This window comes from Nycticebus coucang, chromosome X (assembly GCF_027406575.1).
Source record: "Nycticebus coucang isolate mNycCou1 chromosome X, mNycCou1.pri, whole genome shotgun sequence".
Classification (NCBI taxonomy): Eukaryota; Metazoa; Chordata; class Mammalia; order Primates; family Lorisidae; genus Nycticebus; species Nycticebus coucang.
This window is the reverse complement of record NC_069804.1, coordinates 186,355,629-186,372,373: the sequence shown is the minus strand read 5'-3', so window position 1 is coordinate 186,372,373 and position 16,745 is coordinate 186,355,629. Positions and strand designations below refer to the sequence as shown.

Below are 16,745 nucleotides of genomic sequence, written 5' to 3'. Positions count from 1 at the left end.
ATGTGGCTGACGCCTTAGCTGCATGAGAGCTGAAAACTAACTTATTAATACAAAGTTTCCAACCATAATGGCATTCCAAATCAAACTGAAATTAAGGCAAACTCAAAATAAGGCAAACAATTTTGACCCATTGGCTACACAGCACTGTGAACCATGAAAAATATGCGGCCTTGCTTTTCAATTTGATATAAGAATTTGAAAACAGATTTCAAGATTTCCAAGAAAACAATCAATATTTTGGTGCATTTGTGACTCCATTTTTAGTCAACATAAATGTTACCCACCAATTTTTAAATAGAATGCCTAAAACTGACATTTAGTTTGAAAAAAAATTTGATCCTGTCCCTTTACTGGACTTTTATAGGTCATATCTTCCCAGAGACAAATATCCCTCACTTCACAATCATGCCTTATTCATGTCATAGCTTTTTGGCAGCACCTACATTTGCGAGCTACGATTTTCAAGAATGAAGCACAATAAGAGTAAAATTAGAACCAATATGTGTGATGAGCACCTTGAGAACTCACTGAGAATTCAACCTACTTCCATTGAACCAGAAATTGATGCACTAGTTCTACAATGTCAAATATCCCACTAGTTTCATGTTGTCCACTTTTCTTTCACTTTTTAAATAAAAATATCAAAAAAGACCTTTCATTACCTAGATATGTAAATTTTCTGTATTAGTGATTGCAAACTTGGGACCTGCCTGATGATTTTGTAAGACTCTCTGAATAGGCCACTGCATAATTAGGATTATTATGTGAGAACTATTTTGCTTATATGTGGTGGTGGGTATCATGAAAATTATGCATAGATCCCTTTTTATTGTCTCCTCAGCTTTTGTTAGAGTTTGTGTTTCTAATATGTGGCCCAAGACAACTCTTCTTCCAACGTGGCCCTGAATTAAATGATACAAGGCGAACTGGAAGGAGAGGAAGAGAGAAATAAAGAAGAGAAGAATGGAGAGTAGAGTGGGTTTTTATTAGAAGAATTAGGTATTTGACCCTGGATCTTCTGGTATTTCGGAGCAAGAACGTCAGAAATTTCTGATTCTTCAAATAAAAGCCATTCAAAAGGAGAAACAAATTCTGATTAATCAAACAATTAGATCTAAGGGGTAAATATGAAAAGTGGGGAAGAGTTACCAGGAAGAAGATTTGTGAAACCATCACTCTAAAGGAAACAGAAGCACTGTGGCCCTGGAGCCCCATCGCACATAAAAGCTTCTTATTGACCAATAAGGATATCTCTGCCTCTGTTGAGGCTGCAGACAGCTGCTCTGGAGAAATTTCTACTCGGTCCTTCCTCTTATCAGAACGTCGCAAGATGATGACAGAATGAATGTGAACAATTCTGACAGTTTCACCCTAAAGGAAAATCCACAGAAATGGTTACTTATGTTTCCTTCCAGAAATACATCTCCCTTCAATTACAGAGTTGCATTTTATTACAATATCAGGTTAAGGACTTCATTTTAGAAAAATGACTCTTCTCATGAACAATGAATATTTCAAATAAAAGACATCCAACTTCAATATATACATATCAGAAACAAAAATACAAAAACTAATGTTTAGATACAAGAAGGACTTTTTGAATGATCAACTGATTACAGCAGAACCTCCATAGCAGACCACCTCTGTACGCTGACCAACTTCTTAAGTTGACCTAAATTTCATAGACTGGACATGCCCCTCATGTGATCAGTTTGTCACAGTCCCTTGAGTGGTCACCTTACAAAGGTTTTACTCTATATGATTTACAACTATGTCCAAGACACTGTGTCACACAAAGGAACATAAATCAGAGGGCTGACAATCTAAGTGTTCAACGTGCTAATGGGCTCGGCACCTGAAACTCAGCATCTAGGGTGCCAGCCACATATACCAGAGCTGGTAGATTTGAATCCAGCCCTGGCCTGCCAAACAACAATGACAACTACAACAACAACAAAAAATAGGTGGGCGTTGTGGTGGGTGCCTGTAATCCCAGTTACTTGGGAGGCTGAGGCAGGAGAACTGCTTAAGCCCAGGAGTTTGAGGTTGCTGTGAGCTGTGATACCACAAGCACTCTACCAAGCATGACATAGTGAGACTTTGTCTCAAAAAAAAAAAAAGTACTAATGATACGGTTGAGCAGCAAGTATCACACAAGAGTAAACTACACTAAAATAATGAATAAATCAATGCTATAAAAATTCAGAGGAAAGGATTCACCTAGATTATGAAAAAATATTCATAGAAAAAGCAATGAAGGGCGGCACCTGTGGCTCAGTGAGTAGGGTGCCGGCCCCATATGCCGAGGGTGGCGGGTTCAAACCCAGCCCAGGCCAAACTGCATCCAAAAAATAGCCGGGCGTTGTGGCGGGCGCCTGTAGTCCCAGCTGCTCGGGAGGCTGAGGCAAGAGAATCGCGTAAGCCCAAGAGTTAGAGGTTGCTGTGAGCCGTGTGACGCCACGGCACTCTACCCGAGGGCGGTACAGTGAGACTCTGTCTCTACAAAAAAAAAAAAAAAAAAAGAAAAAGCAATGAAATATATCTTTTCCTTGGTTACTATCTATGCATGGGGGCAAAAGGAGACAGATTTTCTGTAGGTGCCAAATGGCTTTGGGAGCTATGGAAGTAGTAAAGTGTGAATAAGGTGTTTGCTATATAAGCTGGCCAATTGACTTAGATATAGAGCTTGAGGTAAAATGACAGATGATTAGGCTAAGAAAGAAAGCTGAGGTTAAAATGTACAGGCTTTAAATGCCAAAACATGATTTGCAGGATGAATAGGAAAGAAATCATTGCAGATAAACTGTACAGGAAGTAATGATAAAGTACTAAACTAAATAGATGGCAGAGATGGAAAATACAGCTATGAGACCTATTTAGAAGGAAGAATCTATATGATTTGATAGCTTATGGACCATGGGTGATGGTGGACAGAAAATTGTCAAAGATGATTCTAAGTTTCAAGACTGAAACTAGGTGGGAAATGGAAGGGAGATACAAGTTTAGAAAGGGTCAGGAAGAAATTAAGATGAGCTCATTTTCAGATGAGATGATCTGGAATGAGAGGATGTGAAATATGGCAATTTTTAGCTGGCAGGTGGGATCATGGCTTATGCTCAAATAGAATTAATGAGGGAATCAATAAAGCTTTTATGAACGGATAAAAAAAGCATGAAGAGGCAGCAAGATTGTGGCCGAGTAACAGCTTCCTTGCAACTGGGCACAGTAAGTCTGCGAAAAGAAGACTCCAGGCATCTCTGGCTGGTGGGATATGCCCAGAAACATCCCTTTGGGGACTTTGGGTCCAGCGTGAGACTTCTGGACCCCCATGACGAGGACAAAAGCAGGGGAGAACTGGTAAGTATTTGCATGTGTTCGTTCGGTCTAATCCCACTGGCAGCTGTAAGTACAGTAGCAGTGAGATTGCAAACTGGAAAGGCCTTACCTGTGAGCTGTTTTGTTTTTTTTTAGACTTAGAACTCAGTTGAACTACCTTGGGAGAACGTGGACAAGAGTACAGAGTACTTTAAGTGTTGCTGAGGGCCCCAAACTGAGCCACTGAGCTGGACGGAGCTAATACTGTTCGGCTGTGGGCCCCAGGGAGCCACTGTGGGAGAAATGCCCTGGCAAGCTCCATCCTCAGGGTCGCAGTGCAAGGATGGGGCGGGAGCTAGTAATTAGCGACTGAGCAGCCTAAAGGCAGGTACTGAGACACCTTAAAGCCTTAGCCCTCAGGGGCATAGAGTGAGACTGGTTTTGGCACACTGGGTAAGTGGATAGCCACTTCAGGAGTGATCCCAGGGACAAGTGCTTTCCTGGGAAAGCTTCTGCTTAGCCCAGGTTAGCAGTGTAAAGTGCCTTTTAAGCAGGCTGAGGAGAGCTTCAGGATCTCCATCCTGCAGGGTTTGAGAAATCAGCAGAGCCTTCCAGTCTCCATCTCGAACAGCCGTATCAGCATTGTGATTAACATCTCATACCCCAGAAGATCACCTGTTGCCCAGACAATATTCAGCAAGATACATATACTGCTTTGTTTTTGGTTTTGTTTTTGCTTTTTTGTTTGTTTTTTAAATTTCAATATTTTCCCTATATATTTTTCTTTTCTTTTTTTTTCCTTCATCATTTGTTGCCTTTTTCAATAGTTAGAACTTCATTTTTGCTAGAGTTTCTACCCCTATTATTTGCTTTTGAACCAATTTTATCCCGTAAAGTTTTCTGTTTGCTTGTTTTGGTTTGATTTATAGCATTTTTATCTTTCTTCTCTACTTGGTGGAGGTGGGGTACTGTGTCCAAACAGACTAGCAAGGAGTTTCTGACCTCAAGGGAACCACCCAACCAGGCTCTGCTAGAGGTTGGGGTTTTTTTAAGGTTGGGTCAAAGTACTTTACTGTACACCTATATTGCTCCTGTCCCACTCTTTCTGTGCCTCTCTTCTTTTTGTCAATATTCCCTTTTACCCACTCCCTCTCCTTTCTCTTTTTTTCCGTTTTTTTTTTTTTTTCTTTCTTTCTTTCTTTTTTCCTTTGCTCTTCAATCTTCTCATCCTTCTGGTCCGGTACCAAAAGGAATCTTCAAAACCCTAGTCCAGAGGCACAGTAACTTAAAGAGCAAGAAGAAGTAAAAGGAAAATTAGGGCAAGGAAACAGATAAAAGAAAACACTCATGAGGAAGAATCAGCAGAAAAATCCTGGCAACATAAAAAACCAGTCCAGAGCAACCCCCACAAGGGAGTGTGAGGTAGCCACTGCAAAGGATTCCACCTAAAAAGAAATGTTAGAAATGACAGAAATGAAATTTAGAATACAGATGAGGAAAATAATGAAGGAAATGATGGAAACAATGAAGGAAACTGCTGATAAAATGGAAAATAACCAAAAGGAAGTCTAAAAACAGAATCAAATAGATCTGCTGACTGGATTACAACACAAGCCATCCATTTTCTGTCTGCAGGAAACACGCCCAGCTTCAAAAGACAAATTAAAGCTCCAAGTTAAAGGTTGGAAGACAATTTTTCAGGCAAACGGAATTCAGAAGAAAAAAGGAGCTCCAATCTTCTTTTCAGACACATGTAGATTGAAAGCAACTAAAGTCAAAAAACACAAAGATGGTCATTTTATATTGGTCAAGGGAAAAATACAAGAACACGTTTCAATTCTAAATACTTATGCAACCAAATTAAATACTCCCAGATTCTTGAAACAGACTTTACTCAGTCTGAGCAATATGATATCCTATAATACCATAAAAACAGGGGACTTTAACACTCCTCTTACAAAGCTGGACAGATCCTCTAAACAGAAATTAAACAAAGATATAAGGGACTTAAATGACATCCTAACAGGGGTCCTCAACCTGCGGCCCATGGGCCACATGAGGCGGTGTGATTGTATTTGGTTCCCGTTTGTTTTTTTACTTCAAAATAAGATATGTACAGTGTGCATAGGAATTTGTTCACTATTTTTTTTCTGTTTGTTTGTTTTGTTTTTTTAAACTATAGTCCAGGCCTCCAACGGTCTGAGGGACAGTGAACTGACTCCCTGATTAAAAAGTTTGAGGACCCCTGCCCTAGAACAACTGTGCTTGATAGACGCATATGGAACACTCTATCCCAAAGATAAAGAATATACATTCTTTTCATCGCTCCATGGAACATTCTCCAAAATTGATCATATCCTATGACACAAAAAAAACCTCAACAGAATCAAAAGAATTGAAATTTTACCTTGTAGATTCTCAGACAACAAGGCACTAAAGGTGGAACTCAACTCCAACAAAAATGTTCAACCCCACACAAAGGCATGGAAATTAAACAACCTTCTACTGAATGACAGTTGGGTGCAGGAAGAAATAAAACAGGAACTCACTAACTTCCTTGAGTATAACAACAATGAAGACACAAGCTACCAAAACCTGTGGGATATTGCAAAAGCAGTTCTGAGAAGAAAATCTATCACTTTAGATGCCTACATTCGAAAAACAGAAAGAGAGCACATCAACAAACTCACAAGCCATCTTATGGAATTGGAAAAAGAAGAACAATCTAAGCCTAAACCCAGTAGAAGAAAAGAAATACCCAAAATTAAATCAGAGATCAATGAAATTGAAAACAAAAGAAACGTTCAGAAAATTAATGAAACGAGATTTTGTTTTAAAAAACTAAATAAAATAGATAAACCTTCAGCCAGACTAACTAGAAATAGAAAAGTAAAATCTCTAGTAACCTCAATCAGAAATGATAAAGAGGAAATAACAACTGATGCCACAGAGATGCAAGCGATCACCCTGAATACTACCTGAAACTCTATGCCCAGAAATTTGACAATGTGAAAGAAATGGATTAATATTTGGAAACCCACCCTCTCACTAGACTTAGCCAATAGAGCTCCTGAACTGACCAATTTCAAGCACTGAGATTAAAGAAACAATACAAATATTCCAACAAATAATGCCCTGGTCCAGATGGCTTCACACCAGAATTCTTTTTTTTTTTTTTTTTTATTAAGTCACAGCTGTGTACATCAATATGATCATGGAGCACCATACACTTGGTTCATAGACCATTTGACACATTTTTATAACATTAGTTGACATAGCCCTCCTGGCATTTTCTTAGCTACTTTGCTAAGACATTTACATTCCACATTTACCAAGCCTCACATATACCCTTGTAAGATGCACCATAGGTGCGATCCTTTCAATGGTCCCTCTACCCACCTCCCACCTCCCTCCCCACCCTTTCCCCCTTCCCCCTATTCTTAGGTTGTAACTGAGTTATAGCTTTCATGTGAAGGTCCTAAATTAGTTTCATACTAGGGGTGAGTACATTGCATACTTTTTCTTCCATTCTCGAGATACTTTACTGAGAAGACTATGTTCCAGCTCCATCCATGTAAACATGAAAGAGGTAAAGTCTCCATCTTTCTTCAAGGCTGCATAGCATTCCATGGTGTACATATACCACAATTTATTAATCCATTTGTGGATCGATGGGCATTTGGGTTTCTTCCATGACTTAGCAATTATGAATAGGGCTGCATCGAAAAACCTCGAATAGTCACACCAGAATTCTATCAAACCTTAAAGGAACAGCTTATTCCCATAGTACAGAAATTATTCCAAAAAAATGAGGCAGAAGGAATCTTCCCCAACACATTCTAGGAAGCAAACATAACCCTGATACCAAAACCAGGAAAAGACCCAACTAAAAAGGAGAACTTCAGACCAATTTCATTAATGAATATAGATGCAAAAATTATCAACAAAATCCTAGCCAATAGATTACAGCTTATCATCAAAAAAGGCATACATCATGATCAAGTAGGTTTCATCCCAGGGATGCAAGGCTGGTTTAACATATGCAAGTCCATAAACATTATCCACCATATTAACAGAAGCAAAAACAAAGACCATATGATCCTCTAAATAGATGCGGAAAAAGAATTCAATAAAATCCAGCATCATTTTCTAATTAGAACACTGAAGAGTATCGGCATACGTGGCACATTTCTGAAACTCATGGAAGTTTATCTATGACAAACCCACAGTTAATATTTTACTGAATAGAGTAAAACAAAAAGCTTTTCCACTTAGAACTGGAACCAGAGATGGTTGTCCTCTGTCACCATTACTATTCAACGTAGTGCTAGAAGTTCTAGCCAACACAATTAGGCAAGACAAGGAAATAAAGTGCATCCAAATGGGAGCAGAGGAAGTCAAACTCTCCCTCTTTGCTGACAATATGATATTATACTTAGAGAAACCCAAAGATTCAACGACAAGACTCCTGGAAGTAATCAAAAAATACAGTAATATCTCAGGACATAAAATCAACGTCCACAAGTCAGTAGCCTTTGTATATGCCAAAAACAGTCAAGATCAGCAGCTAATTAAGGACACAACTCCCTTCACCATAGCTTCAAAGAAAATGAAATACCTAGGAATACACCTAAAAAAGGAGGTGAAGGAACTCTATAAAGAAAATTATGAAATCCTAAGAAAGGAAATAGCAGAGGATATTAACAAATGAAAGAACATACCATGCTCATGGATGGGAAGAATCAACACTGTTAAAATGTCTATACTTCCTAAAGCAATCTACCTATTCAATGCCATCCCTATTAAGATACCAACATCATACTTTCAAGATTTGGAAAAAATGATTCTGCATTTTGTATGGAACCAGAAAAAATCTCGCATAGCTAAGGCAGTTCTTAGTAATAAAAACAAAGCTGGGGGCATCACTATACCAGATTTTAGGCTGTACTACAAAGCAATAATGGTCAAGACAGCATGGTACTGGCACAAAAATAGAGATATAGACATTTGGAATCAAATAGAATACCAGGAAATGAAACCAACGTCTTACAACCACCTAATCTTTGACACACCAAACAAGAACATACCTTGGGTGAAAGACTCCCTATTCAACAAATGGTGCTGGGAGAACTGGATAACCAAATGTAAAAGACTAAAACGACCCACACCTTTCACCATTCACAAAAATTGATTCCAGATGGATAAAGGACTTAAATTTATGGCATGAAACAATAAAAATCCTCAAAGAAAACACAAGAAAGACACTGGAAGATATTGGCCTGGGGAAAGACTTCATGAAGAAGAGTGTCATGGCAATTGCAACAACAACAAAAATAAACAAATGGGACTTAATTAAACTGAAAAGCTTCTGTACAGCTAAGGAGACAACAACCAAAGCAAATAGACAACCTACACAATGGGAAAGGATTTTGCATATTTTGAATCAGACAAAAGCTTGATAACTAGGATCTACAGAGAACTCAAATTAATCCACATGAAAAAAGCCAACAATCTCATATATCAATGGGCAAGAAAGATGAACAGAGCTTCTCTAAGGAAGACAGCCGAATGGCTAACAAACATATGAAAAAATTCTCATCATCCCTAATTATTAGAGAAATGCAAATCCAAACTACCCCGAGTTATCATGTAACCCTAGTGAGAATGACCTTCATCACAATGTCTCCAAACTGCAGATGCTGGTGTGGATGTGGAGTGAAGGGAACACTTTTACACTACTGGTGGGATTGCAAACTAATACAACCTTTTTGGAAGGAAGTATGCAGAACAATCAAAGAACTCAATCTAGACCTTCCATTTGATCCTGTAGTCCCATCTACCAAGAAGGAATAAAATATTTTTATCATAAGGACACTTGGACTAGATTGTTTACTGTAGGTCAATTTACAATTGCCAAAATATGGAAACAGCCTAAATGCCCACCAACCCAGGAATGGATTAACAAGCTGTCGTATATGTATACTATAGAAAACTATTCAGCCATTAAAAAAATGGAGACTGAATACAGTTGGAGGCGGAGCAAGATGGCAGCCGAGTAACAGCTTCCTTGCATCTGGGCACCGTGAGTCTGGAGAGATAGGAGTCCAGGCATCTCTGGCTGGTGGGATCTGCCTATCATCACCCGAGAGGATACAGGGAGTCAGCGAGAGACTTCTGGACCCCAAGAGGAGGACTAAAACAGAGGAAAACCGGCAAGTGGTTGCGTGTGTTCAATCCGTCTAAACCCGCCCGCAACTGTAAGTTCAGTAGCAGCGAGACTGCAAACCAGAAAGGCCTTACCTGTGAACTGTTTTGGTGTCTTTGGACTTGGCACTCAGCTGAACTGCCTTGGGGAGAGCTTGAGCGGGAGTGCGGAGAACTTTGGCCTTTGTCTAGGGCCCCAGTCTGAGCCGCTGAGCCAGACGGAGCTAAAAGTGTTTGGCTCTGGGTCACAGGCAGCCATTGTGAGCGATCTGCCCCGGCAAGCTCCGCCCTCAGGGTCACAGAGCTAGAATTGGGTGGGAACTGGTAACCCAGCGACCAAGTAGCCTAAGGGCGGGGTCTGAGCCGCCTTGCAGCCCTAACTCTCCGGGGCAGAGGGAGACCAGTTTTGGCACACAGGGTAAGTGGATAGCCACTTCAGTAGTGATTCCAGCGACAAGCAATTTCCTGGGAAAACTTCTGCTCAGCAAGTTTACAAGTTCAAAGTGCTTTTTAGGTGGGCTGAAGAGATTTAGGGTGTCTACCTGCTGGGGTTTGAGAAATCAGCAGCCTCCAGTGGTATCAGAACTGTGATTAACATCTCATACCCCAGAAGACCACGTGTTGCCCAGACAATATTCAATAACATATACATACTGCTTTGTTTTTGGTTGTGTTTTTTTTGGTTTGGTTGTTTTTTTTGTTTATTTTGATGTTGTTGATGTTGTTTTGTTTTTTAATTTCAACCTTTTCCATACAGATCCTTTTTCTTTCTCAATTTTTCTAGTGGCTCATATTTCCAATGAACTAATAAGCAGAGATTTTATTTATTCTCTATATTCTCCTTGCAATCTTAATTTTTTCAAATAAGAAAGCTGTCTAACCAGCTGTAAGGACCCCGAACAAAGCTGCTGCATGGTAGACAGGGAGTTCTTCAAGCAGGGACTTTACCCAACCACCCAGATCCAGCAGAAAAAAAAAGAGGGAAAGTGTGATAAATTCACACACATCCTTTCTCTTGATTGGGAGAGACACACTGTATCAGCCTTTAGGGAGGCAGGCAGGTGCCACCTTGAGCCAAATTCTCAAGGTCTTTCAATTGGGGTTTGGGGACATGCACATACAAAGTAAAAAAAGTGAGAAGGTATCAGTCTCCTGTTTCAATTAGACAGGCAGTCTTCTATTCAAGGAAGAAAGCTATCAAGATGAAGGACAATGGAGTACTAAACTACAGATCAAAGGACACTACGGTAGCGTCTAAGGGGGTGAGGCCTAGGGCCATTTCCACTTGAGTCCTCTGGAATGCCAGCCTACACTAACTTCTATCCGCATCCAGCTTTTTAGTTTATCATCTTGTGAAGACTTAAGCCAAATAATGTAAGTGCTTCTCAAATAAGGGAGACTTTGCACTATTCTCATATTCATATTTCCTTTTATAAATACAAGATGCCCAAATGATAACTTGTTGAAAAGCAAGTATTAGTAGCTCTGCATGGTATCTCAAAAGGCTTTATGCTCTGGTACTATTCAACTACTTACAGTTCCCTATACACCATGTAGTCTTGTTTCATACCTCTGCACCTTGCTTTCTAATCCTGTTTTGTTTTTTTTTTTAACCTAGTAAACTTTCATATTCTTTACATTCTCTGATCATACATGAAGAATTAATCATTTTCCCTTCCATATGACTTCTTTTATAATGCACACACACTTATTTCTACTACCCTGTTTCCCAGAAAATAAGACATCCTCCGAAAATAAGACCTACTTACAGGAAAGATGAGATGTTCCCTGAAAATAAGACCTAGCACATCTTTGGGAGCACACCTTAAAATAAGACACTGTCTTATTTTGGGGGAAACAGAACATATCATATTGCATATTTTTATTTATATAATTTTCTCCCCGACTAGAATATAAGCTTCTTAATAGCAGGGACCATATTTTATTTGTGTTTTTATCTGCAGCAAACAGTAGAGTGTCCTATAGGCACTGGGTATGAAATAAATAGAATTTAAAACAGAGATAGAAAGACATTTGATTATCCAAGCAGCAATAAGACAAAAAGAAATAATGAAAGGCCAAAGAGAAAGCAATGACAGAGTGTTAAAAGAAAGTATTTGCCAACTGGGAAATCCATATTCAAAGACCATATCCTTCAAAAGTGAAGAAAAAATAAAGGCATTTTCTGATGCACAGAAATGAGAGAGAATTCATTATCAGCTCAAAAATACTAGAGAGTTCTTTAGGAAGAAGGAAAATCCCAGAAGTGAGAAAAGGAATAACAATTACTATAAAGGGTAAATACAAATGAATATTAACTGTAGAAAACAATAATAACAATGTCATGTGGGGCTTAAAATATTCATAGGCTTAAAATGCATGGAGAACAATCCAAAAGGTGGAAGGATATGAAAGAAATTAGTGCTCTAAGGTTTTAGTATTATTGGAGAAATGGTAAAACCAATCCTTTATAATACACTGTACCAAATCAAGAATGCATATTATAATACGTAGGACAGAAGATGGCTGACTGAAGCCAGCTTTCCACAGAGGCTCCCGTCCAGAAAGAGAGTTAAAGGACAGAAATTTAGCAAGTCACCTGGTGGATTAGAGCTGCACCAAGAGAGAAGGTTAAAGAATGCACATCAACCCGCTGAGGCGAGCTGAGACCCCAACGATACAAACAAAAGGTACAAAATCCATCACCAAGCAGATGGGAGTCCCCGCCCGCATGAGAATGACTCAGAGTGCCCCACAAACAAGCAGAGTTCAAAGGTCCACTCCATTCCACAGGAGAGACCCTCTAAAAACTGGACCTACCTCTCCTACTAGGGTGCCACAGCGATCTACTGCCAGGTATAAAACTGTATATATTCTCTACCTGCAACTCTAAGCTCCCAGCACTCCCCTCCCAATCTCACTCTGAGTTCTGGATGACTGTTCCCCAGGAGTCCAGATTCTTGGGTGATTTCTTGAGGGGTGTGGGCAGGGCCTAAACTGCAGCGGGTCAGTGCTGATTCTGTGGCACGGGAGTGAGGAGAGGACAGTCGGCTGAGAGAGAACCACGCCGGATCAGCGGTGCCCTGAGGCACAGAGAAGCAGCCGTCTTTTGGCAACAATAGGGCTCACTCCCCGACATTCAGAAGCCACACCCCCTGTCTCCCTGGGCAACCAGAGGAGGCTGGGCATCTACTCAGGTGGCAACGACCACGGAACAGATAGGAAACGGAAATGCAGGCCCCATGAGTAAAGGGTTTGCCTGAGGTGGTAGTGGCCCAGGTGGAGCACGGAGACTAGAAATGCACACGCAGAGCCAGGAAGTTCCCAGGATGGGGCTAACCCAGAGGACTGCTCTACTGAGCCTAAGACGCTCCCAGCCCTCAGGGGATCGTCAGCCTATAGACAAAGGAAGACAGGTGGCTAGAACGGACAGCTAACCGAATACAAACCTGCAGGAGCAAAGACAGGGTCTGAGGCACAGGCTCTGAGAACTCAAAACAGCTTCTCTTCTGCAGGGGAACTTAGCAGGGACAGAAACGAATTCCCACAAAGTTGTTCTGTTCTGTGCTGTCAGTAACATCAAACAGGGGTGGGGCTGGAACTGACTGAACACCCGCCAGCCTCCATCAAATGCCCAAGGTTGTCAGCCTCACCTCCCCCTGCTAGATAGAGGCAGAGCGCAGCGGCTTGGCTGAGCACAAATAGATTTCCTTGTGATTCAGGCAGGTGCAAACCCCTGGAGTATCTGTTCACTACAGGCAACTGGGTCACAGCCCTGCAGGGTTATCAGTGACTAGTTGTGACAGAGGTGCAATGTGGGGAAGGAGGCATCAACCTTCCCAGACTGATCTATTTGCTAGGTGGGTCCTCCTGACTCCACGGAGCACCCGAGCAAGCCATAACTGAGTACTCACCAGACCCCTGCGATCCAGTTGCCAGAGGCCTTATAACTCTCCCACCTGTGACAGGTGCTGAGACGATTAATTTGGACTTTTTGGAACAGAGCCAACTGCCCGAGGACTATTCAGGTGGTGCCCTGGGGGTGTGGTTATACGAAGGTTTGATTTTCCTTTTCCAATTGTTGCCTGTGGAGGGGCGGGGTGACTTAATTGCTGGCGTTTCTCCACAGCTGAGACTTCAACCCAGAGTAACTGTTTCACTAGGGTCAAAAAGAGACCAGCTGAAAACAAGACAGAAACACTTAGCCCCACAACACCAAACAGGTCCCCAGTTTCTCAGGCCTTAGCACTGTACAGGTCCTCAACAAAGCTCCAGGGGAAAAATCAAACAGTGTAAAATAATTTTGAGGTGGAATCAGCGGAAAACCTCTAGTAACATAATAACCAGAATAGATCAACCCCCCCAAGTAAAGATATGGCAGATGTAACTGAAAATCCCATTCATAAACAGCTGGCCAAGATGTCAGAAATAGAATTCAGAATTTGGATTGCAAACAAGATGAATAGAATGGAGGAAAACTTGGAATTAGAAATTCGAGGAGAAAATCAAAACTCAGAATTAGAAAATTGAGGAGAAATTCAAAAGTTGTCTCAAGAATTTAACGAATTTAAGGACAAACCCACCAAAGATTCTGACGCACTGAAGCAAGAATTTGCAGCCCTCAAAGATCTGAAAAATACAACAGAAGCCCTCAGTAACAGAGTGGAGTAAGCAGAAGAAAGGATTTCTGACATTGAAGACAAAGCCTTTGAATGCTCCAAAACACTCAAACAGGAAAAGAAATGGAGAGCAAAAACGGATCATTCTCTCAGAGAGCTCTGGGATAATTCGAAGAACGCTAATACCTGCCTCATTGGAATCCCTGAAAGTGATGAAGTGGCCTCACAAGGCACAGAGGACATTCTCCATGAAATTATGAAAGAGAATTTTCCAGACATGCCAAGAGATTCTGAAATTCAGATACCAGATAGTTTCAGAACCCCAGCAAGACTCAACCGGAATAAGACATCCCCCAGGCATATCATTATTAACTTCACTAAAGTTAATATGAAGGAGAAACTTCTGAAAGTAGCGAGATGTAAGAAATCATTACCTACAAAGGGAAAAATATTAGAATGACTGCAGATCTCTCTGCTGAAGCTCTTTTCTCTTCCAGAAGAGAGTGGTCACTGACTTTTAATCTCCTAAAGCAAAATAACTTTTAACCCGGGATCCTGTACCCAGCTAAACTTAGTTTCATTTATGATGGAGAAATTCAGTACTTCAATGACCTTCACATGTTGAAGAAATTTGCCATAACCAAACCCACTCTTCAGGACATTCTCAGACCTATCCTCCATGATATCAACCCAGTCCTCTACCACAAAAGTAAACTCACTCAGAAACTTTTGATCAAACTCCAACTTCCACACTGGTGAACGGATTAAACATATACACTGGACTTTCGAAAAACTCAATGCCCAAAATTTTACCAGACTTATCAATATTCTCCATTAATGTGAACGGCTTAAACTGTCCTCTAAAGAGGCAAAGGTCAGCTGATTGGATACAAAAACTCAGGCCAGATATTTGCTGCACACAAGAATCTCATCTTACCTTAAAAGATACATATACACTCAGGATGAAAGGATGGTCGTCCATATTTCGGACAAATGGTAGTCAGAAAAAAGCAGGTGGTGCAATACTATTTGCAGATACAATAGGCTTTAAACCAACAAAAGTAAGGAAGGATAAGAATGGTCACTTCATATTTGTTAAGGGTAATACTCAATATGAAGAGATTTCAATTATTAATATCTATGCACCAAACCAGAATGCACCTCAATTTATAAGAGAAACTCTTAACAGACATGAGCAACTTGATATCCTCAGCTCCAAAATAGTTGGAGATTTCAACGCTCCTTTGGAAGTGTTGGATGGATCCTCCAATAAGAAGCTGAGCAAAGAAATTTTAGATTTAAACCTGACCATCCAACATTTGGATTTAACAGATATCTACAGAACATTTCATTCCAACAAAACTGAATACACATACTTCTCATCAGCCCACGGAACATACTCCAAAATTGATCACATCTTAAGTCACAAGTCTAACCTCAGTAAATTTAAAGGAATAGAAATTATTCCTTGCATCTTCTCGGACCACCATGGAATAAAAGTTGAACTCAGTAACAACAGGAATCTGCAAACTCATATAAAAACATGGAAGTTAAATAACCTAATGCTGAATGATAGCTGGGTCAGAGATGAGATTAAAAAGGAAATTGCCAAATTATTGGAACAAAACAACAATGAAGACACGAATTATCAGAACCTGTGGGATACCACGAAGGCAGTCCTAAGAGGGAAAGTTACAGCACTACAAGCCTTCTTCAAGAGAACAGAAAGAGAGGAAATTAACAACTTAATGGGACATCCCAAGCAACTGGAAAAGGAAGAACATTCTAACCCCAAACCCAGTAGAAGAAAATAAATAACCACAATTAGAGCAGAATTAAATGAAATTGAAAACAAAATAATTATACAACAGATCAATAAATCAAAAAGTTGGTTTTTTGAAAAGGTCAATGAAATAGATAAACCTTTGGCTAACCTAACCAGGAAAAAAAGAGTAAAATCTCTAATCTCATCAATCATAAACGACAAAGATGAAATAACAACAGACTCCTCAGAAATGATAAAAATCCTAAATGAATATTACAAGAAACTTTATTCTCAGAAATATGAAAATCTGAAGGAAATTGACCAATACTTGGAAGCACATCACCTTCCAAAACTTAGCCAGAATCAAGTGGAAATGCTGAACAGGCCCATATCAAGTTCTGAAATAGCATCAGCTATATAAAATCTCCCCAAAAAGAAAATCCCGGGACCAGATGGCTTCACTTCAGAATTCTACCAAACCTTTAAAGAGGAACTAGTACCTATAGTACTCAACCTGTTCCAAAATGTAGAAAAAGAAGGAAGACTACCCAACACGTTCCATGAAGCAAACATCACCCTGATCCCCAAACCAGGAAAAGACCCAACAAGAAAAGAAAATTATAGACCAATATCACTAATGAATATAGATGCAAAAATATTCAACAAGATCCTAACAAACAGAATCCAGCAACACATCAAACAAATTATACATCATGACCAAGTCGGTTTTATCCCAGGGTTTCAAGGCTGGTTCAATATACCTAAATCTATAAGTATAATTCAGCACATAAACAAATTAAAAACCAAAGACCATATGATTCTCTCAATTGATGCAGAAAAAG

The 16,745-nt window shown here is 40.0% G+C and overlaps 1 protein-coding gene across 1 annotated transcript in view; it reads right to left on the bottom strand.

Moving 5' to 3' along the window:
- Positions 1-16,745, bottom strand: part of BRCC3 (BRCA1/BRCA2-containing complex subunit 3) — a 117,245-nt gene that overhangs the window by 94,704 nt on the left and 5,796 nt on the right. The window contains exon 4 of the mRNA XM_053580756.1: positions 1,252-1,371. Coding sequence (XP_053436731.1) covers positions 1,252-1,371 — 120 coding nt within the window. The remainder of the gene's footprint in view (positions 1-1,251; positions 1,372-16,745) is intronic.